This window comes from Corylus avellana, chromosome 1 (genome assembly GCF_965113065.1).
Source record: "Corylus avellana chromosome 1, dhCorAvel1.hap1.2, whole genome shotgun sequence".
Taxonomy (NCBI): Eukaryota; Viridiplantae; Streptophyta; class Magnoliopsida; order Fagales; family Betulaceae; genus Corylus; species Corylus avellana.
This window is the reverse complement of record NC_142490.1, coordinates 45,442,522-45,463,496: the sequence shown is the minus strand read 5'-3', so window position 1 is coordinate 45,463,496 and position 20,975 is coordinate 45,442,522. Positions and strand designations below refer to the sequence as shown.

At 34.8% G+C, this 20,975-nt stretch overlaps 5 protein-coding genes and 1 pseudogene across 7 annotated transcripts; 5 read left to right on the top strand and 1 right to left on the bottom strand.

Annotated features, from left to right (window-relative positions):
* The first annotated feature begins 93 nt into the window (after positions 1 to 93).
* Positions 94 to 696, top strand: LOC132170078 (protein NDR1-like). Its single transcript, XM_059580985.2, has one exon. The coding sequence runs from the start codon at positions 100 to 102 to the stop codon at positions 694 to 696; it is 597 nt and encodes a 198-aa protein (XP_059436968.2). The 5' UTR covers positions 94 to 99.
* A 1,088-nt stretch (positions 697 to 1,784) lies between these two features.
* On the top strand, positions 1,785 to 2,348 carry LOC132170077 (protein NDR1-like). The gene has a single exon (XM_059580984.1). It carries the CDS (start codon positions 1,785 to 1,787, stop codon positions 2,346 to 2,348), a length of 564 nt encoding a protein of 187 aa, XP_059436967.1.
* Positions 2,349 to 7,015: 4,667 nt separating this feature from the next.
* LOC132170076 (uncharacterized) lies at positions 7,016 to 7,575 on the top strand (annotated as a pseudogene).
* Positions 7,576 to 8,256: 681 nt separating this feature from the next.
* On the top strand, positions 8,257 to 8,811 carry LOC132170074 (uncharacterized). Its single transcript, XM_059580983.2, has one exon. It carries the CDS (start codon positions 8,257 to 8,259, stop codon positions 8,809 to 8,811), a length of 555 nt encoding a protein of 184 aa, XP_059436966.2.
* Positions 8,812 to 9,121: 310 nt separating this feature from the next.
* On the bottom strand, positions 9,122 to 14,541 carry LOC132171259 (putative UDP-3-O-acylglucosamine N-acyltransferase 2, mitochondrial). Its single transcript, XM_059582532.2, has 10 exons — positions 14,215 to 14,541; positions 13,356 to 13,563; positions 12,301 to 12,377; positions 11,771 to 11,820; positions 11,585 to 11,649; positions 11,400 to 11,451; positions 11,259 to 11,329; positions 11,055 to 11,121; positions 9,498 to 9,569; positions 9,122 to 9,335 (listed from the first exon to the last, which is right to left on the bottom strand). Exons 1-10 carry the CDS (start codon positions 14,399 to 14,401, stop codon positions 9,267 to 9,269), a joined length of 918 nt encoding a protein of 305 aa, XP_059438515.1. The 5' UTR covers positions 14,402 to 14,541; the 3' UTR covers positions 9,122 to 9,266.
* A 2,939-nt stretch (positions 14,542 to 17,480) lies between these two features.
* On the top strand, positions 17,481 to 20,343 carry LOC132170073 (cysteine-rich receptor-like protein kinase 10). Of its 3 annotated transcripts, XM_088516333.1 has the most exons (8): positions 17,481 to 18,258; positions 18,337 to 18,453; positions 18,535 to 18,560; positions 18,636 to 18,734; positions 18,855 to 19,065; positions 19,182 to 19,419; positions 19,510 to 19,660; positions 20,050 to 20,343. In XM_088516333.1, the coding sequence occupies exons 1-8, from the start codon at positions 17,481 to 17,483 to the stop codon at positions 20,341 to 20,343; spliced, it is 1,914 nt and encodes a 637-aa protein (XP_088372459.1). The 3 variants fall into 3 exon arrangements, with proteins under 3 accessions (XP_088372459.1, XP_088372458.1, XP_088372455.1); XM_088516332.1 differs by having other exon boundaries at positions 18,535 to 18,734; XM_088516329.1 differs by having other exon boundaries at positions 18,337 to 18,465; positions 18,535 to 18,734.
* Positions 20,344 to 20,975: the final 632 nt, after the last annotated feature.

The window sequence follows — 20,975 nt, the reverse complement described above, 5'->3', positions numbered from 1 at the left end:
CAAAAAAAAAAAAAAAATCAGCCCCCTGTTATATATAATCCAACAATCCTAGAAGAGAATGTTCCATGATCAACTCCTCGAAAATTGCACTTTTCCAACATGGCTGATCTCGAAAATTCCTCCAAATCTATACCTATTCCTCAACAATCCCCCGAAGAACCTAAATCTTCTTTGTGTTTATGGTTTCTCCAAGTTGTAGTCGTGATAGGATTTTCCTCGGCGGCAATATTGCTATGTCTAACTCCAAGGAGTCCAATATACACCATCACCGACGCCTATATTCCGGCGTTAGATGGTCGGAATTCTACTTCACTCCACGCCGGAAACACCTCTATTCTCTTGAATCTCGAATTCTCAAACCCCAACAAAAAGATGGGCATCTTCTACAATAATATCAACATAACCTTATATTACCGCCATGCTGTCATCGGCTCCCAAACCCTGCGGGCTTTCTACCAAGGCTACAAAAAAGCCACAATATATGAAGTGCCTGTGAATGCTGACAAACGGTTGTGGAAAGGAGTTACAAATGCGACAACAGGGTTGAGGGTTTGCTTGGAAAACGTTGTCAAATATAAGATACTCGGTCACACGACAAAGCATCACCGGATGTGTAATCAAGCTCATGTGCCGGTTGGTTCAGATGGGAGGATTTCAGGAGAGAAGAATATAAAGCTACAAAAATTTCTATGTTAATTAAAGTTATGTTTTGGGGTACTCAAACTTGATTTTCTTTTTTCTTCTCTCTTCTTGTTTAATAAATTCTGTCAACTCAAACCTTTATTTTGATACTTTTCTTATATTACAGCAGACAACCAGCGCAGCAGCAGCAAGTCATGCGAACTTCAAGTCCTACTCATACACGGCTTATGTTCTGTTTTCCTTCTGTTTTGTAGTTTGTTCTGTAGTTTATCATTTGTCAGTATTTCAAACTTTAGTGGTAGATCTTTGCAATTTAGTTAACTAATTAAACATATTACTAATATAATTAGGAACTATTGTAACAGACATGTAAGCAAAGTTCTACAATCGACAGTTGTGGACTATCAACCAAAACATTCTCCATGTATTTCTTGGTATCTCTGAATTAATTGTCTCAACCCATGTCTTAATTTGGCCGGTATGTGATGCTTTGACCAATTGGTCCAGGCTCTATTACTACAGATAAGAATAAGCTTGAGAGGTCCCCACGCGTTCCCTACAGATTTTAAGGTTCAATTCCTTCAGTGCCATACACCCCAGGCACAAAGGGGTTAGCTTTCACGGACGATGCTATATGTACGCAACTTTATATATTCTCGCTTATTGAATTTGGGATGAATCAATTTTAATTTTGATTTTAAAACTCACGTTAAAAAATGTGAAAACGTAGCTTAATTACATTAGGGTCCTTAGCAATCCCAAAAAATCAAAATTTGAATTCTCTCAATTTCAAATGAACTGGATAATATCCAGTTAATTATAATGGAAAAGTATTTTTGTTTCCTCAAAAAGTGAAAGGACAAAAATACTCCTTTTATCCAATTTATTTGAAATAGAGATGATCCTGTTCCTGATTCCGCCCTAGCCTATTGAAGGCCGGCGTTAAGAGGAAGCAAGAAAGTAAGCACATGAGAAGAAAAGAATAATTCCCAATCCTTCAAACTTGAGCAACATGCATCAACCGATGATATTCCCCTTAAATGATGGGCATCCTTCCAGACCATATTTAATCCCGAAATGAAACGTGATTCCTCTCCGGCCACGTACACCCTCATCCGATCCTCATCTCTTCCCACAAAAAAATGTGTGAAACCAAGAACTTGTATTTATGGCTTCTCCAAGTTGTAGCCCTCCTGGGTATCCTAGCCTTATGTCTATGGCTAATCCTACGTCCCAGACCCCCCCAATACACCATTGTTGACTTCTCCATCCCACAGTCCTCGTTAGTCAATAAGGAGGGTCAAAACGGCACCATTTTATACAATCTTGAAATTGAGAATCCAAACACAGACTCCACTGTATACTATGATGACATTTTTCTCACATTTTATTTTGGGCAGGACACAGTGGGAGAGAAAAGAATACCTGCTTTCCATCAAGGTGGGAAAAGAACTCGTCAAATAATTGATTATGTGGATGGCAATCGAAGAGTGTGGAAATCTGTTCTCAATGCATTAATATCGAATGCAAAAGCAGAATTGAAGGTGGGTTTACTGACTAGGATTCGATATAAGACGTGGGGGAAGAAGAGTAAGCATCATAAATTAGACTTGCAAGGTCTTCTACAAGTTGGCAAGGATGGGAAGATTTCAGGCAAGAAGAAGAAGAATAAGCTGCACCCTACTTCCAAGAAATGGAGGAGGTAGAAAGTTTGACCCCTTATGGTTGGGGGATTACAGGATTGAATGCTTTTGTACATATAATTAGACATAGAACAAGGGTTGTGGACTTTCTTACCTTTTAGCTAGGTAAATGTACAGTTTGCTGTTTTCATATTTGTCTAGTTTTTTACATATTAATATATTTGTTGCCCAAGAGGGAGCGGGCGAGTAGGTTTTATAGGAGTTTTTTCGGACAACAAAATTACTAGAGAATTTATATTCAACTATAGTTGAAGCGATTTGTCCAACTCCATCGTGTTTAAGTGGTTGTGCACCGGAATACGCCCAATCAAGCAGGGTGATAATAACTTAAAAGTGTATAATTTTATTATTATTATTATTTTAAAGTGAGCATTATCATTCCTTAGTCTCTTCTAATTCTTGTATTTTATATTTAATTAGAAAATATTGTTTAATCACTAAACTTGAGATGAAATAATATTCTACTTCAAGTAATTGTGTTCTTCGTAGGAATTAAAATAATAAAACCAGGAAAGAAAGTGTAAATAATTGCCGAGAAAAGGCCAAAAAAACAAAAAAACAAAAAATAAAGGAAGAAATGGTTGGGACCCATGGCTTGGACGATTCTTTTTATTTTATTTTATTTTTTTATTTTTTTATAATTCAATAATGGGACAATGGCTACCGAGGAGAAAACAAACAAAATGAGATCGATTAGCTCTCCCAACAACAAATCACAAACGGAAAAGGCAATATCGAGATGGAAATGAAAACAAACCGTAGGCAATGGAACCAAAAAGAATATGACATTCTCTAAGAACCACACGAAGCAGGAGGGCTCGGTTAAAAGCCACATGCGATAATAACAACTTCCACTATTAAATGGTTGCTGCAAGAAATCATTGCCTAGTACTAAACGAAATTCGTCAACGAGAAGCAAACACCAATTACAAAAGTCTCTACTGTTGATCGGTGATCGGTCCACAAAAAGAGGGGGGAGATAAAGCAAAGAAAGCAAATTAGAAAGGCTAAAGGTAGTAATACGTGGTGTCTCTCTAGTAGATAAAGCAAATGACAAAAAGAAATTGTGGTCCTATGCGTAGTCAAGAGAGAAGAAGAGACTTGAGTCCAATTTGTTTTCTAGTAGCTCGACACATTTATACGTGGAGATCACAATTAGAGAAAAGGCCGGTAATTGCAAAAGAAGAAACACAATGGAAAGATCAAGAAAAGAAGGATTTATTATTTCCTTCTCCATTATAAAAATAGTCGCACGACATTCTTTCTTTTGTTGTCATTTTTCATTTCTTTAACTTTTTAGTTAGTATTTTAATTCACACTTTGATTATGAAATTTATTTTCATAAACATGAGCTAACACCAAATGCTAGCTTCACCCCTAGCCTAGTATTTTTTTATTTTTATTTTTATTTTATTATGTATTCGTGAGACTATTTTATTTATTGTTATTCATAGATTAATAATTGAATGTTAAAGATAATTTTAATTTGAAAGCACGTAGTTTCATGAGGACAAATTTATTTTGATTTGTTATAATTTTTGTTTATACCAAATTGTAAATTGTAATGCTTGGAGCTAGCCATTCAAGTCTACATTTTTGTATCTTATTTAAAGTATTCACATCCCGTTTAATAAATATTTAGCTAAAAAACATAAATATTTAATTAAAAAAAATATTATTTATGTATTTGCTTTTCCTATTCTATAAAAAGAGAGAAAATCATATATATTATTTTTTTTATTAATATAAATTATAAATTGTTTATCTAGGTGCTCAATAAATTTGCTGAAAATAATGATTTTAGGTTTATTTTGTAGAAATGTTACTTGTGAGAATCAAAATTTTCCTTCCAAAAGGAACATGACATGCAAATTACGGCCATGCACCCCTAATCCCTTAATTGCATCTTAATTTGTGTATGCATTTCAAGATGTCTCTTAAACAAAATTGGCTTACCGAAGTGGAAGCACAAATCTATTAGGCTCAAAAAGGGAATCGAATCCATTTTTTTTTCTTTATAATAATTTTTAGAATTTCTCTTTCTCTGTGGAAAACATATATCTAGTGAATGTCCAAGTTTAAAACTTGATTGTGAAGAAACGCAGCCTCTTTCTCCTTTTTCGTATTGAATAAAAAATAAAAAAGAACAAAAAGAAAGAAGATAAGGCAAAGTAGTATTCTTTTTATCTTATCTTAATTTCTTTCATTGTAAGTACTTGTAATTAAATATATGATGAAATGGTATCTAGAGTTACTTGGGTAGTAAGAAATATATATTGTGCTCTATGAAGAAGTAACACTAATAGAACATAATTATACGGTGGGGTGTAAAAAACAAAACTGGAAAATGGGGACTCGAACCGGAACCGGAAAATCGGAAAACCGGTTGGAAAAACCGGTAACTGGGGTGTCTAGTTTTGGTTACCGGTTTTGGGGTTTTTAAATACCCAGTTATAACCGAGTATATATATATAATAATAATAATATATATTTTCGAATTTAGTATATTTATTATTATTTTTGTTTATCAAAGGCTCATAAAAATCATAAATCACATCTATATTTTTGATTTTTTTAAAAAAAATTTAAATGGGGCACAAAATGGTTAAATTAAGCCCAAAAATTAGGCTCAATACCTAAAATAAGCCTAAAGTTTAAGCCCAATATCTAAAATAAACTAAAAATGCAAAAAAATTAAAAAAACCGGTTGCTTGGTTTGGATAACCGGATACTAACCGGAACCAGCCGGTTATTGTATAACCAGTTAACCGGGTACTCGGTTTCAATTTTTAGAAATAAAAAATCAAATACCTCGGTTCCGGTTCCCAGTTTTAGCCAGTAATAAAAAATAAGACCAAATTTTCACCCCTGAATATATGTCAATGATGAGTGAGCTATATCTACTTTAATTTCCACCGAAGACCAGCCAGTAAATTAAGTATCTTGAATAAAAGAAAGAAATTCCTTCCTTCGAAAGAATATTGTTTATTTTTGGTCAAGATGGTGCACAAGAAGTTTCACGTAATTTTAAAATGGGATCCTTATCCGAATTCATCTCATGTCAGCATGTTTCATAAAGCTGCAGCCTCTATATAATGATCATAATCCCACAAAATGTTCCATGAACAATTCCTCGAAAATTGCAACCTTCCAACATGGATTATCTGGAAAATCCCTCCGATTCTGAGTTTCCTATTAGTCTTCAAACCCGCGAAGAATCTAAACCTTCTTTGTGTTTATGGATTCTCCAAGTTGTAATCGTGAATGGATTTTCCTGAGGTCACTTTGGCAGTCTTTGTTAAACAACACTCCACTCCAGCTTATTCACTTTTATTTTTTTATAAAAATATCAATATTAAAATATTCTCACTTTTATATCACATTATTCATTTTTTATATCATATTATTCACTTTTTATTACTATTCAAATAAAAAAATTACTACAAAACAAAATTTTTCTATTTTTCAATACTACTTTTTCACTTTTCTATATCAATTATTACTTTTTTTTAATTTTTTTTTAAATTATGAACAGTATCTTAAAATTTCCTTCTTGTTAGCAAATAAGGCCCATGTCTCACCGCTTTTCTCCTTATACCACACTTCCTACAAAATCAAACCCTTAACATGTATTGTTTGGCATCTCTTACTAACCCATGTGAACTTTCATAAACAGTATCTTAGATCCAGCAACCACCAACAAAAGTGCTGGTGCGACCACCACCTAAGCCCTTAGGAGAGTACGTAGTTCGGGCTGATAGGGTGGTTACACCACCCAAATTGCAGCCCTTGCAAATTTTCTGAATTGCATTTTTGAGCATCGATCGTGAAACATTCGATTATTGAGGGGCGAATGTTCTTTCTCCTTTAATAGCAACTATAACCTTAGGAAATCAACATAAATCCATTATTTCATACAACTTCGAAGAAATTTATGCACGTTGAACTTTCAAAGAATTTATATATATTGACAATTTTTTGAAGTTGGAGTTCTTAATGAAGTGAATTGTACACATGAGAAGAAATGGAAAGATTACATTACATATCTAGAGTCAATAAATTCCTATTTTCATGCCTAGAGATTTTTTTTAAAGCCTCAATATTGTAAAATTATTATTTTCACCATATTGAGGGCATTAATTAGAGATTATTCATTAAATCGTAACCATATTAGAGTTTTTAAAATATTAAAAGATCTTTTATTGTACAACGTACTAATAATTAGGGGCTTTAATTAGTTAATAACCCTAGAGAAAATGTGTTCTTAACGTACAAGAATCAACACGAAAACTGATATATTATTGATGGCAAAGCTCTAATCATTCCAATACAATTGATCCAAACTTATAGTAAAACCCTAAAGCTACAAAATCTAATAAAATTCTCCTAGGAATGGAAATAAAAAAAATAAAAAAAATGCAATAATTATAGAAATACTGCGGTTAAATTCAAATATAAAATGGAAATCAATAAAGTTGATTTTATTTGTCAACCAAATGTGGTTGAAAATCAGCTGGGATCGTGGTGACAAATATTCCTTTCTTTTTTGTATTTTTACTGTTTGAAACCGAATAAAAATCCCCTCATATGAGCCCTACATTAAAAAAATAAAATAAAACCTACTCAGCCAGTTTATGAATTAGGTGGAGATCGAAAAGAGAGACCAGAAAATGTGTAAAGCCAAGACGCTTATCAAAGTTGTAGCCCTATTGGGTGTGATGGCCATATTCCTATGGCTAGTATGGCATCCAATATTAGTACTCCCTCAATACGCCATTCTTAACTTCTCTATCCCACAGTCCTCGTTAGTAACAAGGAGGGTCAAAACGGCACTGTCTTATATACTCTTGAAATTGAGAATCAAAACTCATACTCCAGCATATACTATGATGACATTTTTCTCAAGTTTTATTTTGGGGAGGATACAGTAGGTGAGAAAAGAATACCTGCTTTCCATCAACGACAAGGAATGATTTCTCACGTAAACGATAATATGGATGCCAATCCACGAGTATGAAAATCTTTTCTCAATGCATTAATATCGAATGCACCAGCCGAATTGAAGGTGAGTTTACGAACTAGGATTCAATATAAGACGTTCGGGAAGAAGAGGAAGCATCATAAACTAGACTTGCAGGGTCTTCTACTAGTTGGCTCCGATGGGAAGCTCTTGGATATGAGGGTGAGACGAAGATCGATTCCGATTAAGCTACGCCATCTAATTAGCTAGACATAGAAGAAGGGTTGTTGTGGACTTTTCTTAATTTCATGGTAAATGTAAGGGTTTTCAGTCTTTTTTTTTTTTTTAACGTAGTAATATAGCTTATTATCTTTAATTAGCACGAATTTTGATTGATGATTTTAGGTATATTGTAATCATATTGCCTTTGACAAGAGACTAGTTTATGATTTATTTATTTATTTATTTTTTATTCTTACATGTAGAATTTGTTTTCTCGTTTGGGTAATAGTTGGTAATTGTGGGATGTTGCTGGGTTGAAAATACTGGTGTATCAAATCTTGGTGGGTAATTTGGATTTTGGAATTCCTTGGCTTTATGATGCAAGAAGGTTTTGAAAGAATGTTCCATGCATGTAGTTTTTTATGAGTTATAATAACCTGGTGCATGTGAGCCTTTGGTTATATTTGTATACATATATGTTTTGGTTCCCTTAACATTCACACATTCTTTGGTTATATAATATAATCAAAATATATCCTCTCATCCTCCAAGAGGAAGCAAGAATAATTCATTGTCCTTAACTTGAAGAACAAGCATGCATCAACATATGATATATATTCCTCCTTAATTAATTTTTTCTCATACAAAACTCTATTTAATCCTGATCGATCGTGATCCCTCTCTCCACCTCCTCTTCCTCTTCATCTCTTCCCCACAAAAAAAAAAAACATGAGTGAATCCAAGTACGTGTGTCGGTTTCTCCTAGTAATTGTACTCCTCTTGGCTATCCCTGCAATACTTCTATCCATAATCCTACCTCCCTATCCCCCCCGCTTCTACATTGTTGACTTCTCCATCCCACAGTCCTCGTTAGTCAGCAAGGAGGGTCAGAACGGCACCGTTTTATTTAGTCTTGAAATTGGAAATCAAAACGCAGTCTCCACAGTATACTATGATGACATTTTTCTCACATTTTATTTTGGGGAGGAGATAGTAGGTGAGAAAACAATACCAGCTTTCCACCAACGAGCAGGGAGAAGTCGTAAAGTATTTGATTATGTGGATGCCAACCCACGAGTGTGGAAATCTTTTCTCAATGAATTAATATCAAATGCAAAAGCCAAATTGATGGTGGGTGTGGTATCTAGGATTCGAGAGAAGGGGGGGAAGCATCATAAATTAGACTTGCAACGTCTTCTATTAGTTGGAAAGGATGGGAAGATTTCAGGCAAGAGGAGGAAGAAGATTAAGCTGCGCCATACTTCCAATAAATGGAGGAGGTAGTAAAGTTTGACCCCCTTAATCCTTATATATGGTTGGGGATTACAGGATTGAATGTGTTTGTATAATTAGACATAGAAGAAGAAGGGTTGTGGACTTTCTTAATTTCAAGGTAAATGTACAGTTTGCTGTCTTGTATTTGTCTTAGTTTTTTCACATTGTAAATACAAGATAAAATTTTTTTCTCTAAACAGCGACTCCATGTGTTTTGGTCCAAATGGTTTACCAGCCCTTTTGAAGGACTAAAAGAACAACAATGTCTTACATAAAAGAATAATTGGATTGTGTACAAAGATTGAGATATGCTGATATATGGTAGAAACCCCCCAGCAAATTAGATACTGCAGAAGAAACATCGCCACAAATCTACTACACCAGAAATCTAGACTGTTATATGCTACAGTTTTTTACCGCACGTAAGCCAAATCTAGAATATATCCTAATACATCTCCCGACTCTTAAGAAACCTTTTTCTTTGAAGTCCGAAATTGGGTAGCAACTTGTCTTCGCCACTCATGAATTGGAACCTGCAAAGCATCAAAGGAAATGTACAATATATCCATGTTATTATATTAGGTCCAATTTTTCAACAATCGGCCAGCACCACCAAGTTTGGCTGACACACCCTATCATCCATTTGTGGAAAATATTAAATAGAATGTAAGAAAGGGCACAAATGCAATCCTTACAGCAGGAAAGCCACCATAATCCCCAGGTTCTTTGATATCCTTGGTGACACAGCTAGTAGCAGCAAGCCGGACCTGCAACTCCTTGTGATTAGATATTTTGTTATCAACCCAGTATTCTTATGCTATAGTCGATAGAAGCCTCGTTGTCCTACATATGTGTGATTGAAGCCATGTGGCATTCTATATGAACAAATAGGATAAGCATGAACATGCAAACATTCAAGCATGAAGGCAAAAGATTTAACATTTCATGGTTATATGAATTCACTTCAGAAAAGTGCAGAAAAGAGAGTAACAAATTAGGTAGACCTCCGCTATGCGGCTGCTAGTAATTCTCAAACCTGATCAGAACCATGCTTTAAGATTGAAAAAGAAAAGAAGGTTATGCAGTGGTTTTAAACTTTGTGATAATAGACAGAGGAAGTCAAAGGTCAGGCTTCATTTGGTTTTCATAACAGTTTGGCACACATGAAAGCCAGTAAGTATTTTCAGGGGTTTTTGGAACTTAAAGGAAATCTTTTGATTTGTTTTTATTACATTTAAAATGATAATATTTCAACTTATTGCAGTTATAACAAGTCCTTCATTTTTGTTAACTTTGCTATCTAGAACTTCATTTTCATTGATACTTTTCTCAGGATGCTAAAGTCAACCTCCTTTGCCACCTCTTCCTACCCATTTGTCTACTTTTATCAAGGCTTCGGATGGTGGAAACTCAATATTGATCAGGAGAAAAGAGAGCCCAAACCATCATTGCTTTCAACCATTTTTTCACAACAAAAGTGGTTTTGACTTTTAGGACGACTTCACAATTGCGAAATAGACCTCCAATATGAAACATTGGGAAAAAAGAAATGAAATATTTTGGGGATTAAGCGGAAATAAAAATTGAATGAAGAGGCTTTTATCATCATTTATTTCAAACTGGAATGTCTTAAAACTCTTGTATTCAAGGAAAAACAAAATAAATTATATCTCTGATAAATGAAAGGTGCCAAGAAATACTCGCATATAGAATGGCAAGTAATATCTCTAAAACTCAATGATGAAACATTGCACTGAAATCATAGAGGAAAAACATGAAAAAGAAAACATAACATATTGAATAAAAGATCAATATATTTGAAGCTAAAAACTTAAAGATTTCATGCTCCATGGTAACCTATAACTGCCTCATACAAATGAAAATGCTTCTCTTTTTCCATAACAGAGCAATCATTACATATTTAATTAATGTCTTTAGTTGGCCATCAAGATTTTAAATAATGTCTCACAAGCTAAATTCTCTATGGAGAAACACAAGTCTTTATGCAACATATGAAATCAATTAACAAAACATTGTACAAACAGCGGATCATGCTGCTAATTATACCACATACAATCTCTGCAAGCAAAAGAGACGGACAACACAAAATCACTGAGTAAAGAAAAGCAAATACAAGATTGTTGGGCTTTCCAATGAAATCAGAAGCAAAAATAATCTATAAAGCTCTCTCACAAGACAAGGCTAAATTACGCTATAATTGGACATCCTTCTTGTTATTACCAAATTAATACCTTTGATACAATGGAAACATGATCCCGAACTGCTACCCTTCCCCCCAAAGTCACATAGTCTCCTATCCTGAAAAGAACATACAAGGCAAAGTTGTAACTCTTCACCAAGTACCAAGTACTTATAAAGGGAAAGTTGGATAAAGTTGAATCTAAACTTCACAAGAAAAATAAAGAATTGAAAAGCACTGATGAGAAGTAACATACGTCACTGAACCTGCAATCCCAACTTGTCCACAAAGCATGCAACTTCTCCCAATAACTACATTATGACCAATCTGCATAGCCAACCAGATTGATCACAAGTTCAGAATAATTTGACTACCAATCAAGAAAGCAAAAACCAACCTGAACTAAATTATCTATCTTTGAATGATCCCCTATAATTGTATCTCTCCAGCTGCACAAACAAATAGATGGTATAATTAACAGTCCCACTGGGACAGCTTCAGGTACAAACTGGTTTAGAAAATATGTATATATAGTGAAAAAAAAAAACTTCAAAGATGTGCAAAAGCCATTACACGTCTCACCTCCCCCTGTCAATGCATGTATTTGCACCAATCTCCACATGGTTCCCTATCATAGCATTCAGCAACTGAGGAAAAAAAACAAGATATCTAAAATAGGGTAGTCTATTGCCGATCGAAAACAGAACAATGATGCTAAAGAAGACAACATAAGGTTGACTTTGAGTAAAAAACTATAACATCACCAACTTGAGGCTTCTTTAACATGTTCCCTTTCTCATCCACGAAAAACCCAAACCCTGTATGTAAACAATGTGGCAACTAATATCAGAAGACACCAAAAGATTTATTGTGAAAACAACATTTTTTGGTTCCAAATAGTATTACATTACCACAATAAGTAACACCTATGATAAAGGGAGTGGAGAGTGAAGGAAAAAAAAAATTTGTATGTTGAAAGCATATGCAGCAAGAGCTGATTAACAGACCAGCAACCAGCAACCAACAGAACAAATGAAAATTTAATCTGTAGACTACAATGTGTATCAGTAACAACATGTATCAGGACTACATTGGTAAATATCAAAAGCATATATTAAAAGTAACTAACTTGATATCCATAATAGGCAAGGACACAAGTATCAGTCAATAAACAAGATTTCCATGATATTGATCCCTAGATAACTTGAGTGTCCATTATGATAAAATCCTATTTATGCAAGTATCCTTACACTTGCACTTGCAATAAAAAAACCAAGTTCATACTTATCAAGCCTTACCATCTTGACCAATGCAAACCCCATTGTGGATTACACATGAATCACCAATAGCGCAATTACTGAGTGCAACATTATACCTGGCAAAATACAGTAGTTTTGGCAAAATCATATTAGTATAACTGTAAAATGGTTTATGAACATTAACCTGTATGGATGTATGCATGCCACAATCCCACAGGTCTGTATGCTCTTGCATTCACAGAATTTCTCACATAACACACCCAAAAGTGCAGGAAGAGCAATGCAATGATCAGGCTCAAGATTGCCAATAACAAGCCTAATACAAAACTTACTCAACCATCAATTAACAGTCACCACTCATTCCCAATACAAAACAAATTATTCTCTCACACTTCCATGAGCTTTCAATTGGGGAATCCTAGATAGACTACACCTGGGCAGTCTATGACTAGACAAAATGTCACTTATTAGAAAAAGTTCTATCTTGTAAGCAAGGGAAAAGGAAAAAGGAGAGAGACAGAGAAAAAAAAAATCCTAGTTCCAGCATAAGCACATCAACTGGTGATCTTGCAACATCTTCACTTTGTACATGTGTAAGACCAATTCTAGATTATTTTCCAATATTTTATGTCAAAAAAATGAGCAAATGACAAAAAAGAACTTCAAGAATAAAAAAGGAAAAATGGAAAAGTAGTATATTGCTTAGTATTTCCAGAGCACAATATAAAGAATTAAACACATTAAAATGTTTTCTTAGAAATATTTCTTGCAAATGGCGCCCCACCTAGAGGAACTTTTCATAATATTTCAAAAGGCAGGGCTGTTAGGGAACTTAGCCTGAATGAACAAACATAATCCATTTAATTAAGCACAAGAAAGAGGCGGCAGAATTACTGGTCAGAACCTTTTTCTCTGCTAGTCCCAAGTGCATTCCTACGTAGTATGTCATTCAAGGAATGTTTCTGGACTAAACATATTATTGCAAAAAGGCTTTAGTGGAACAGAGATGGTAGAGCACTGTAACATTAAGTTGAAATAATAATACTTTACATAGTTGTAAATGTTGCTATTACTGTAAAGGGAAGAAATTTCACCCTATTTTTGTCAATTGGCCGATTACCACAGAAGGTCCAACAACAGTTCCCGATCCAATATGAACATATGCACTGACAACAGATTTCGGATGAACTACAGCACCAGTCTCTATGAGCGCTGTTGGATCAATGGAAGCTGACTTGTGGAAAATCCCACCTCCATTATTCCATCTCTGAAATTCTTTGGGGCTTAGTCCAGCACCATCCTCTAATCTTGAAATTCAAGGCAGGTGGCAAATGCCAGTTAATGCATCATTGAAGTGAAACAATATGAACTTCAATAGCTCATGCTTTAAAAAAAATGCTAAGTTAAAACAGACATCTAAGATTCCAAATGGACAGTTAACAACAAACTGAAACAAAACAAATGCAGATCAGCTTCACGACCCATGTCGGAAATGCATCAAAGTCTTCAAATGTCTATTGAAATTCCATAAAAACTATCATCATTCATAAATACACTTCAAGCTAATTCTTTCATTACATACATTTACATTTACCGGGGAGGTTTCTAACACAACAATATAAATGTGGGGAGCACCTACCATCTAATACAAATTTTATAGCATGCCTATTGGTACAATGCACACAGCAACATTAGACTACATGCTCAATGTTTTCGTATAATTCGAAGCTCATTTTTCACCAAGCCTTTCACCTTTATTTTCTCCCAGTACAAAAAAGTTCTGCAAAATTACCTCTTCATTCTAAGTTCTATCAATGCAAGCGATTATCATGCTTGTATAACATGGTATTGAATGTCATGAACTGTTCTGTAACTGGGTTTACTTTCACAAACATTTTCACAAACAGTACTACTACAAAACAACTTCAAACTCCGTTAGTCCAAACGACGCACCAGACGTATCAGAGGAAGCACTAGACCCAGTTTGGCCAGCCCCCACGGAAAAATCACGACGGATACGATCAACCAACGGAGATAAAGCACGAGGTCCTTGTATATACGCCTTGTGCTTCTTGGACATGAGGTAAGAAAGTGAAGTGGAGGAGCCCAAGCTGGCCAATTTTCTCACAGTGATTTCCATGGCCAAGAGAGAGAGAGAGAGAGAGAGAGAACAATGGCTAAGATGTTAGCTTTCAAAGGATTTGAAAAACAGTTTCGGCTTGGGAAATGGCAGGGAAAGTGCCTCAGAGTATCAGACTGTCTGATTCTTGGGACAAAGGGGTACTCCTGTAATTCGGACTAGGAGATAAGGATATTATGGTCACGCAGATAATAATCTATTAGATGGGCTTGTTCCGAGCCTGGGCCGTGAACCATGGTCAATGGTCTGCCTGTGTGATGTATTTATGGGCTCGAATCAGAAGCCCGAGATCTAAACCTTCTCTAATCAGAAATTACCAAAGGATTATATTTTTTTTTTTGGTAAAGTCCACATACAGCCCTCAAACTACCACCCAACTGACAATGTCCCCCCCAAATTTTCAATTGTGACAATGTCCCCTCTAAACTACCAAAACATTGTCAATGTCCCCCCCCCCCACCCCCCAGAGTCTAGGGGTGGCAAAATGGGTACCCATACACGACCCGATTATGACCCGCGGGTACCCGTTACACGATTAGCCTATACCCAGACACGACCCGTTTAGCTAAACGGGTAATCGGGTTTGACACGATTATGACACGAAAATAACCGGGTAACCCGACACGACCCGTTTACCCGTTTTAAAATAACCGGGTATAAACGGGTAGACACGACCCGACACGACCCGATTACCCTAAACTATAATTTTTTTTTTTAAAAAAAAAATTAAAATTCAAAATTGTAATAATAATACTAATGCATCAATATAGTCAATGCAAAAAATTGAGTTCTAAGAGATTAAAGGCTTTAATAAAGGATAAGAAAAAAAAAAAAAATTGGAAAGTGACCGTAATTGACAAATTGTACTTCAAATAAATTACTAAACTCATAATTTCACCTAAACTTAAAAGTTAAAAGTTAAAACAAGTAAGTTCATTTATTAAAATAGTCCACTTATAATTTAGTCCCACATGTAACAAAAGTGTTAAAAAATTAATTTGAACAAAGATACAAATTCTCAGACATTTTTTTTAGCATCCAACCCTGGGCCAAGACTCAATATTTTTGAATTCCATTAGAGCCATAGAAGACCAAGACCCTTATTTAATTGTGCAAATACATTTATCAAAATGTGTAATATAATAGAATAGTTATAATTTAAGTGATTTTCATTTTAGCAACGACAAGGTAAAGTACAGTAAAGTTTTTCTAAAGATCACAAATTTGCTATCCGAAACAAACAATGGCATCAATGCTTAGAAAGTTCTTCATTAGTAGACATTAGGATTTCATCTGTAATTTTATTACAGAGAGAAAGAAAGTTATTATAAAATCAACATAAATCCCAAGAATCATTCCAAATCCTTATCAATGCAAATACCCAGATGAAGAATATTTAAAAAGAAAAGAAAATCCTAATAAATGCTAAAGCAATAATAATACATGCAATCGGAAATGACACACAGCTAGAATCAAGGAGAAGGAGCTGGGAACTCGTGCGTGAGCTGCTGCCGGGTCCAGAAAAAAACCAAGAAAAAAAAACCGGGTCGGCGGGTCCAGATTCCAGAAAAAAGAAAAAAAAACCGGGTCTGGCGGGTCGACCCGCCAGACACGAAATTTCCGGGTCTTAATCGGATAGACCCGATTACGACCCGAACCCGATTAGCCCAAACCCAATACCTGTTTTTTCGTGTCGTGTTCGTGTCGGATTCACGGGTCGTGTCAAAATTGACGGCCCCAGACTAGCAATAAGACAAAAATACCCCTATAAATTCAAAAAAAAAAATGATTTTCTTAAAAAACAAAAAATTTTAATTTAAAAATAATATTTTTTTAAAAAAAATTTAAACAAAAATTTTTAATTTTTTTTTAGAACGGAAATTTTTATTTAAAAAAAAAACTATTTTTTTATTTAGTTTTAAAAAACAAAAAATTTCATTTTATTAAACGAAAAATTTATTTTTTTTAAAACGTAAATTTTTATTTAAATAAAATTATAAAAAAAAAATAAAAATAAATAAAAAAAACCAAAATTTTCAATTTTTATATAAAAAAAAAATCGAAATTTTTTTAATTTTTTTCTTATAAAATTGATTTAAAAAAAAAAAAAAAAAAATTGGCCAACGTTTGGATTTTTTTTGTTTTTTTGTTAGTTTTAGGTTTTTTTTCTAGAAGTTTTAGTTTTTTTAATTTTACTAAGGGTAATTTCGTTATTGGGGGAACATTGACAGTTTTTGGTAGTTTAGAGGGGACATTGTCACAATTGAAAGTTTGGGGGAGACATTGTCAATTGAGTGGTAGTTTGAGGGGGTTATGTAGACTTTTCCCTTTTTTTTCTTAGGATAAATTATATCAACCTCCGGTAAGGTTGTATTGAGCATGTTAAAGGGACAAATCTAGAAAATCTAAATATTGACTATACATGTTTTTAGCTCTTGATTTCTGGAATGTGCTCTCTTCTCAAGTCTATATAGTCTATATAATAGACTTTTGTAAGCAAAAATATTGTGTGGAATAAGAGAATACTTATTCTTCTAAATTCTTTCATTGAGGTCCCTGCAATTCCTTGGTGGAATTGACCGTTATTTCAGAGACTCGACATCAATGGACCGAGTCTGACAACCTATGGGCCTATAAATTGATGTTTCAAGCGGAAGTAGTGTCCCAGGGGAACTCCCAATCCCAAACGCCTTCCTCGAAACTCTACACTACGGCTCCCACAGATCTTTTGTTAATTGACTAATACAAATACAGTAGAATAAGCCAATATATAAAGCCCCGGTTTTGGATAGAATTGACATTGATGCCGTCTGCCGATGGTTGTATGTAAACTCCTGCTCCTTCAATAAAGTCAACAATTATTTTTTTACAAAAGTGGAATCTTGGAACAACGCATTTGGCTTGATTTTGGCCTAAGAACTCTTCGAAGAAATTACCCTTTTAGATAGGATTATTAAAAGACTCCAAGAAAGGATTTTTCCGCTCATAGCCTAAAGTATAGCAGAAACGGAAACTCCTTCAGCTACCATATTGAGAGATTTGGCCATTATCATAGTATACAAGCCATACAAAGTAAAATATGATTCATTCCCATATTGTTCCAAAAGTTATTGGACCCTTTCTGCTTTATGTTTTCCTCGCCCTCCTCTGCAATAATCTAGCCTATGCCGACCCGCCGTATTCCATTTGTTCAAACAACAGTAATTATGCAGGTAATATTACATTATTTCAGAACAATCTCCAAGATGCCCTCTTTTCTTTATCCTCGAATGCTTCTGTTTCCAAATTCTATAATACCTCCAAAGGAAATGACCCAGATGGAGTTTATAGTCTTTACGTGTGCCTCGGCTATGTTTCAAATGAAACCTGCCAGACATGCATAACAACGGCTACACAAGACATTTTGAGACTTTGTCCAAACACAACAGAAGCAGTTGTATGGGAGGAGGTATGCCAGTTACGTTTCTCCAACAAAAATTTCTTGGGCCAATTGAATGTCACAGGAAACGTTCTTGACCTGGATAACGAGAAGAACATTTCGGAACCAGAACAGTTCAAATCTGTTGTGAAGGAGACGTTGAATACTCTTACTAAGAGGGCAGCTTTCAATCTTTCAGCTAACATGTATGCTACTGGGGAAGTATCCTTTCAAGATAACACGATATATGCTCTAGTGCAGTGCACCAGAGACTTATCCGCTGATGGGTGTAATTCATGCCTTCAGAGGGCCATAACAGATGTTTTCACATGCTGCTATTTCTCTATTGGTGCAAGACTTCCTAGTCGTAGTTGCTTCTTGAGGTATGAGCTATATAACTTTTATGGAGCTCCCACTTCAACTAATGGCCAAGGGGGAAGTAAGTATTTGTCAACTACACTACTCTCTAACACAACTTACTTTTGTTATAGTATTCAATGATTGCTTTCAAATGCAGGCAGTGGATGGAAAACATGGATGACGGTAATCCTTGCAGTTGCATCAGCATCCTTGGCGATAGTACTTCTGGGTTCCTGTATTTTTTGCCTTAAGATGAGGAAGAAGGCTAAAAAATGTAAAGACGCCTGTCAGTGAGTTTGCTTTACAATTTTGAACTTTTGTTTTCATTATTGAGAGACCATTCTTTTTTGTTCAGGGGAGAGAGAAATTATTAGTCAACAAGCAAATATTGGTGATCATTATATCTCAAACTTTCATCGCCCCAATTTTCAAGGAAGATATGATCCGAACGCTCATGAATCCCCCCATATTGATTTGGCATCCATACTAGCAGCTACCAACAACTTCTCTGATTCAAATAAGCTTGGGCAAGGTGGTTTTGGCCCAGTTTACAAGGTGATTCATGTTATCTACTTAAGTCTAGAACACAAAAAAGTTTCAATTTGCCATATTTATTATTATTATTATTATTATTTTATGTTAATCAAGAAAATTAAAGCAAATGCACTTTTGCAGGGTATACTCAGTGATGGAAAGGAAGTAGCAGTTAAGAGGCTCTCTTACTGTTCAGAGCAGGGTTCGCAGGAATTCACAAATGAAGTTCTACTAATAATGAAGCTTCAACACAAAAATCTTGTCAGGCTACTTGGGTTTTGCACAGAGCGAGAAGAAAAGCTGCTTGTTTATGAATTCATGCCCAACAGCAGCCTGGATGTCTTTCTCTTTGGTTCGTTAATTTCTTCCCCACTCTTTTTGTTGTTTTAATGGGCGCACTCGAATCAACTTTGTAAACATTCAGCCATAGAACAATGAATTGAATTAATTTCAAATTTTAATGGTTAGATCCAAGGAGACGTGCACAACTCAATTGGAGCAAACGACGTAATATAATAAATGGAATTGCACGGGGAATTCTTTATCTTCACGAGGATTCTCGACTTAGAATCATTCACAGAGACTTAAAAGCTAGCAATGTATTATTGGACTATGACATGAATCCTAAGATCTCAGACTTTGGAACGGCAAGGATCTTCACAGGAAGCGAAGGTGAAGCTAATACTGCTAAAATAGTTGGAACATAGTAAGTACATGTAAGATTAGTGTGCCTTTGGTTATTTAATTGTGTATATGTTAACTTCTTTTTATTGTTGTTTTAATATGCTTTGAACAGTGGATACATGGCCCCAGAGTATGCTATGGAAGGATTATATTCCATTAAGTCTGATGTTTTTGGCTTTGGAGTACTCTTGCTTGAGATCATAACTGGGAGAGGAAATGCTAGCTTCCATCGGTCAAAAGGTGCTCCTAGCCTCCTAGCATATGTAAGATATTTTTGGCTTAAAGTCTAGTCCATACTTCGGTTGATATTGGGCAAGGGTAGTGGGAATTTATATTTGTGTGTCGGGTTTAGGTCATGTTGAAATATGAGTAAAAAAATACATAGTTAAGTTCGTGGGTCGTGTCAAAAATTGTTAACTCTAAATGTCTAACTCTAAATGTCAAGTGTTAAATTCAGGCCGTGTCGAGACATTGGTATAAGAATACATGATTAATCTTAACTCGACTCATTTAATTAAACAAGTTTAACTCTTCAACCCTAACCAGTTACTTTCGTATTTTATACATATTGAGTTCGTGAGTCTTATCAAAAATTGTCAAACCTAATATTAAGCAAAAAAAAATTGTCTAAACACATTAAATAATGGTGCAGGCATGGCAATTATGGAATGAAGGGAAAGCGCTCGAGATGATGGATCCGTTATTGAATGACTCATGCTACCCGGATGAATTTCTAAGATACATTCATATTGGATTGTTGTGTGCTCAAGAAGATGCAAATGATAGACCAACCATGTCTTCTGTGGTAGTAATGTTGAAAAATGAAAGTATAACTCTTTCCCAACCTCAACGACCTGCATTTTCTGTAGGAAGATTCACGGATCACAATGAAACATGTTATGACTCAATCAACGGCTTATCAATTTCCAATATTGGGCCTCGGTGATGGAACCCATAAAAAGGATTGAAACTTCGTTCTTGTGTGCAGTACATCAATAGATTATAGAAGTTTGTATTTGCTTGTAATTGCCCTCCATCATATATGTGAGTTACACATGTAATATTTAATTTAGTTTGTGTTCGCCTTGAATTCCACAAAAAATACTTATATTCCAATTCAATTGTCAAGTTTAGTACATCATTAACTTGTGAGAATACACCGTAGACTTTAAATTCCAATAAGGATTCCCGCAAAGGCAGGGACGGAGCCAGAAAGTTTTATGGGAGGGGACCAAAGCAATTATTTATTTATTTATTGCAATGTGTAATGAACTAGTATTTTTTTCTATTTTTTTTTCTTATTTTTCTAATCACTGGTACTTAAATACAATAAGGAATTGAGCTTAGAATTGTGTCATACTCTCCAATTAAATGTTTAAATTCTAACAAACAATATTCTCAATATTTAATAACCATAATATCCAAATTACAAGATCACTTAGATTAGGAATTGAACTTAGAGTACTAACCTCAAAAAGTGCGACCTGCGTTGAGTTATTTTGCACATCGTTGATTAACATGATATTCTCATAAGTGACACACAATCCAGGATCAAACTCCAATAAACTTTGTGCATTT

Excerpts from the sequence above, each read along its gene's own strand:
- LOC132170077 (XM_059580984.1), top strand. The coding sequence starts at position 1,785 with ATGTGTGAAACCAAGAACTTGTATTTATGGCTTCTCCAAGTTGTAGCC.
- LOC132170074 (XM_059580983.2), top strand. The coding sequence starts at position 8,257 with ATGAGTGAATCCAAGTACGTGTGTCGGTTTCTCCTAGTAATTGTACTC.
- LOC132170078 (XM_059580985.2), top strand. The coding sequence starts at position 100 with ATGGCTGATCTCGAAAATTCCTCCAAATCTATACCTATTCCTCAACAA.
- LOC132171259 (XM_059582532.2), bottom strand. The coding sequence starts at position 14,401 with ATGGAAATCACTGTGAGAAAATTGGCCAGCTTGGGCTCCTCCACTTCA. Across the intron at positions 13,564-14,214 it reads TGCTTCCTCTGATACGTCTG|AGGATGGTGCTGGACTAAGC; the intron begins GTGCGTCGTTTG and ends TTTCAAGATTAG. Across the intron at positions 11,821-12,300 it reads GGTTTGCATTGGTCAAGATG|GGTTTGGGTTTTTCGTGGAT; the intron begins GTAAGGCTTGAT and ends GTTTACATACAG.
- LOC132170073 (XM_088516329.1), top strand. The coding sequence starts at position 17,481 with ATGATTCATTCCCATATTGTTCCAAAAGTTATTGGACCCTTTCTGCTT. Across the intron at positions 18,259-18,336 it reads AACTAATGGCCAAGGGGGAA|GCAGTGGATGGAAAACATGG; the intron begins GTAAGTATTTGT and ends TTTCAAATGCAG. Across the intron at positions 19,066-19,181 it reads CCTGGATGTCTTTCTCTTTG|ATCCAAGGAGACGTGCACAA; the intron begins GTTCGTTAATTT and ends TTTAATGGTTAG.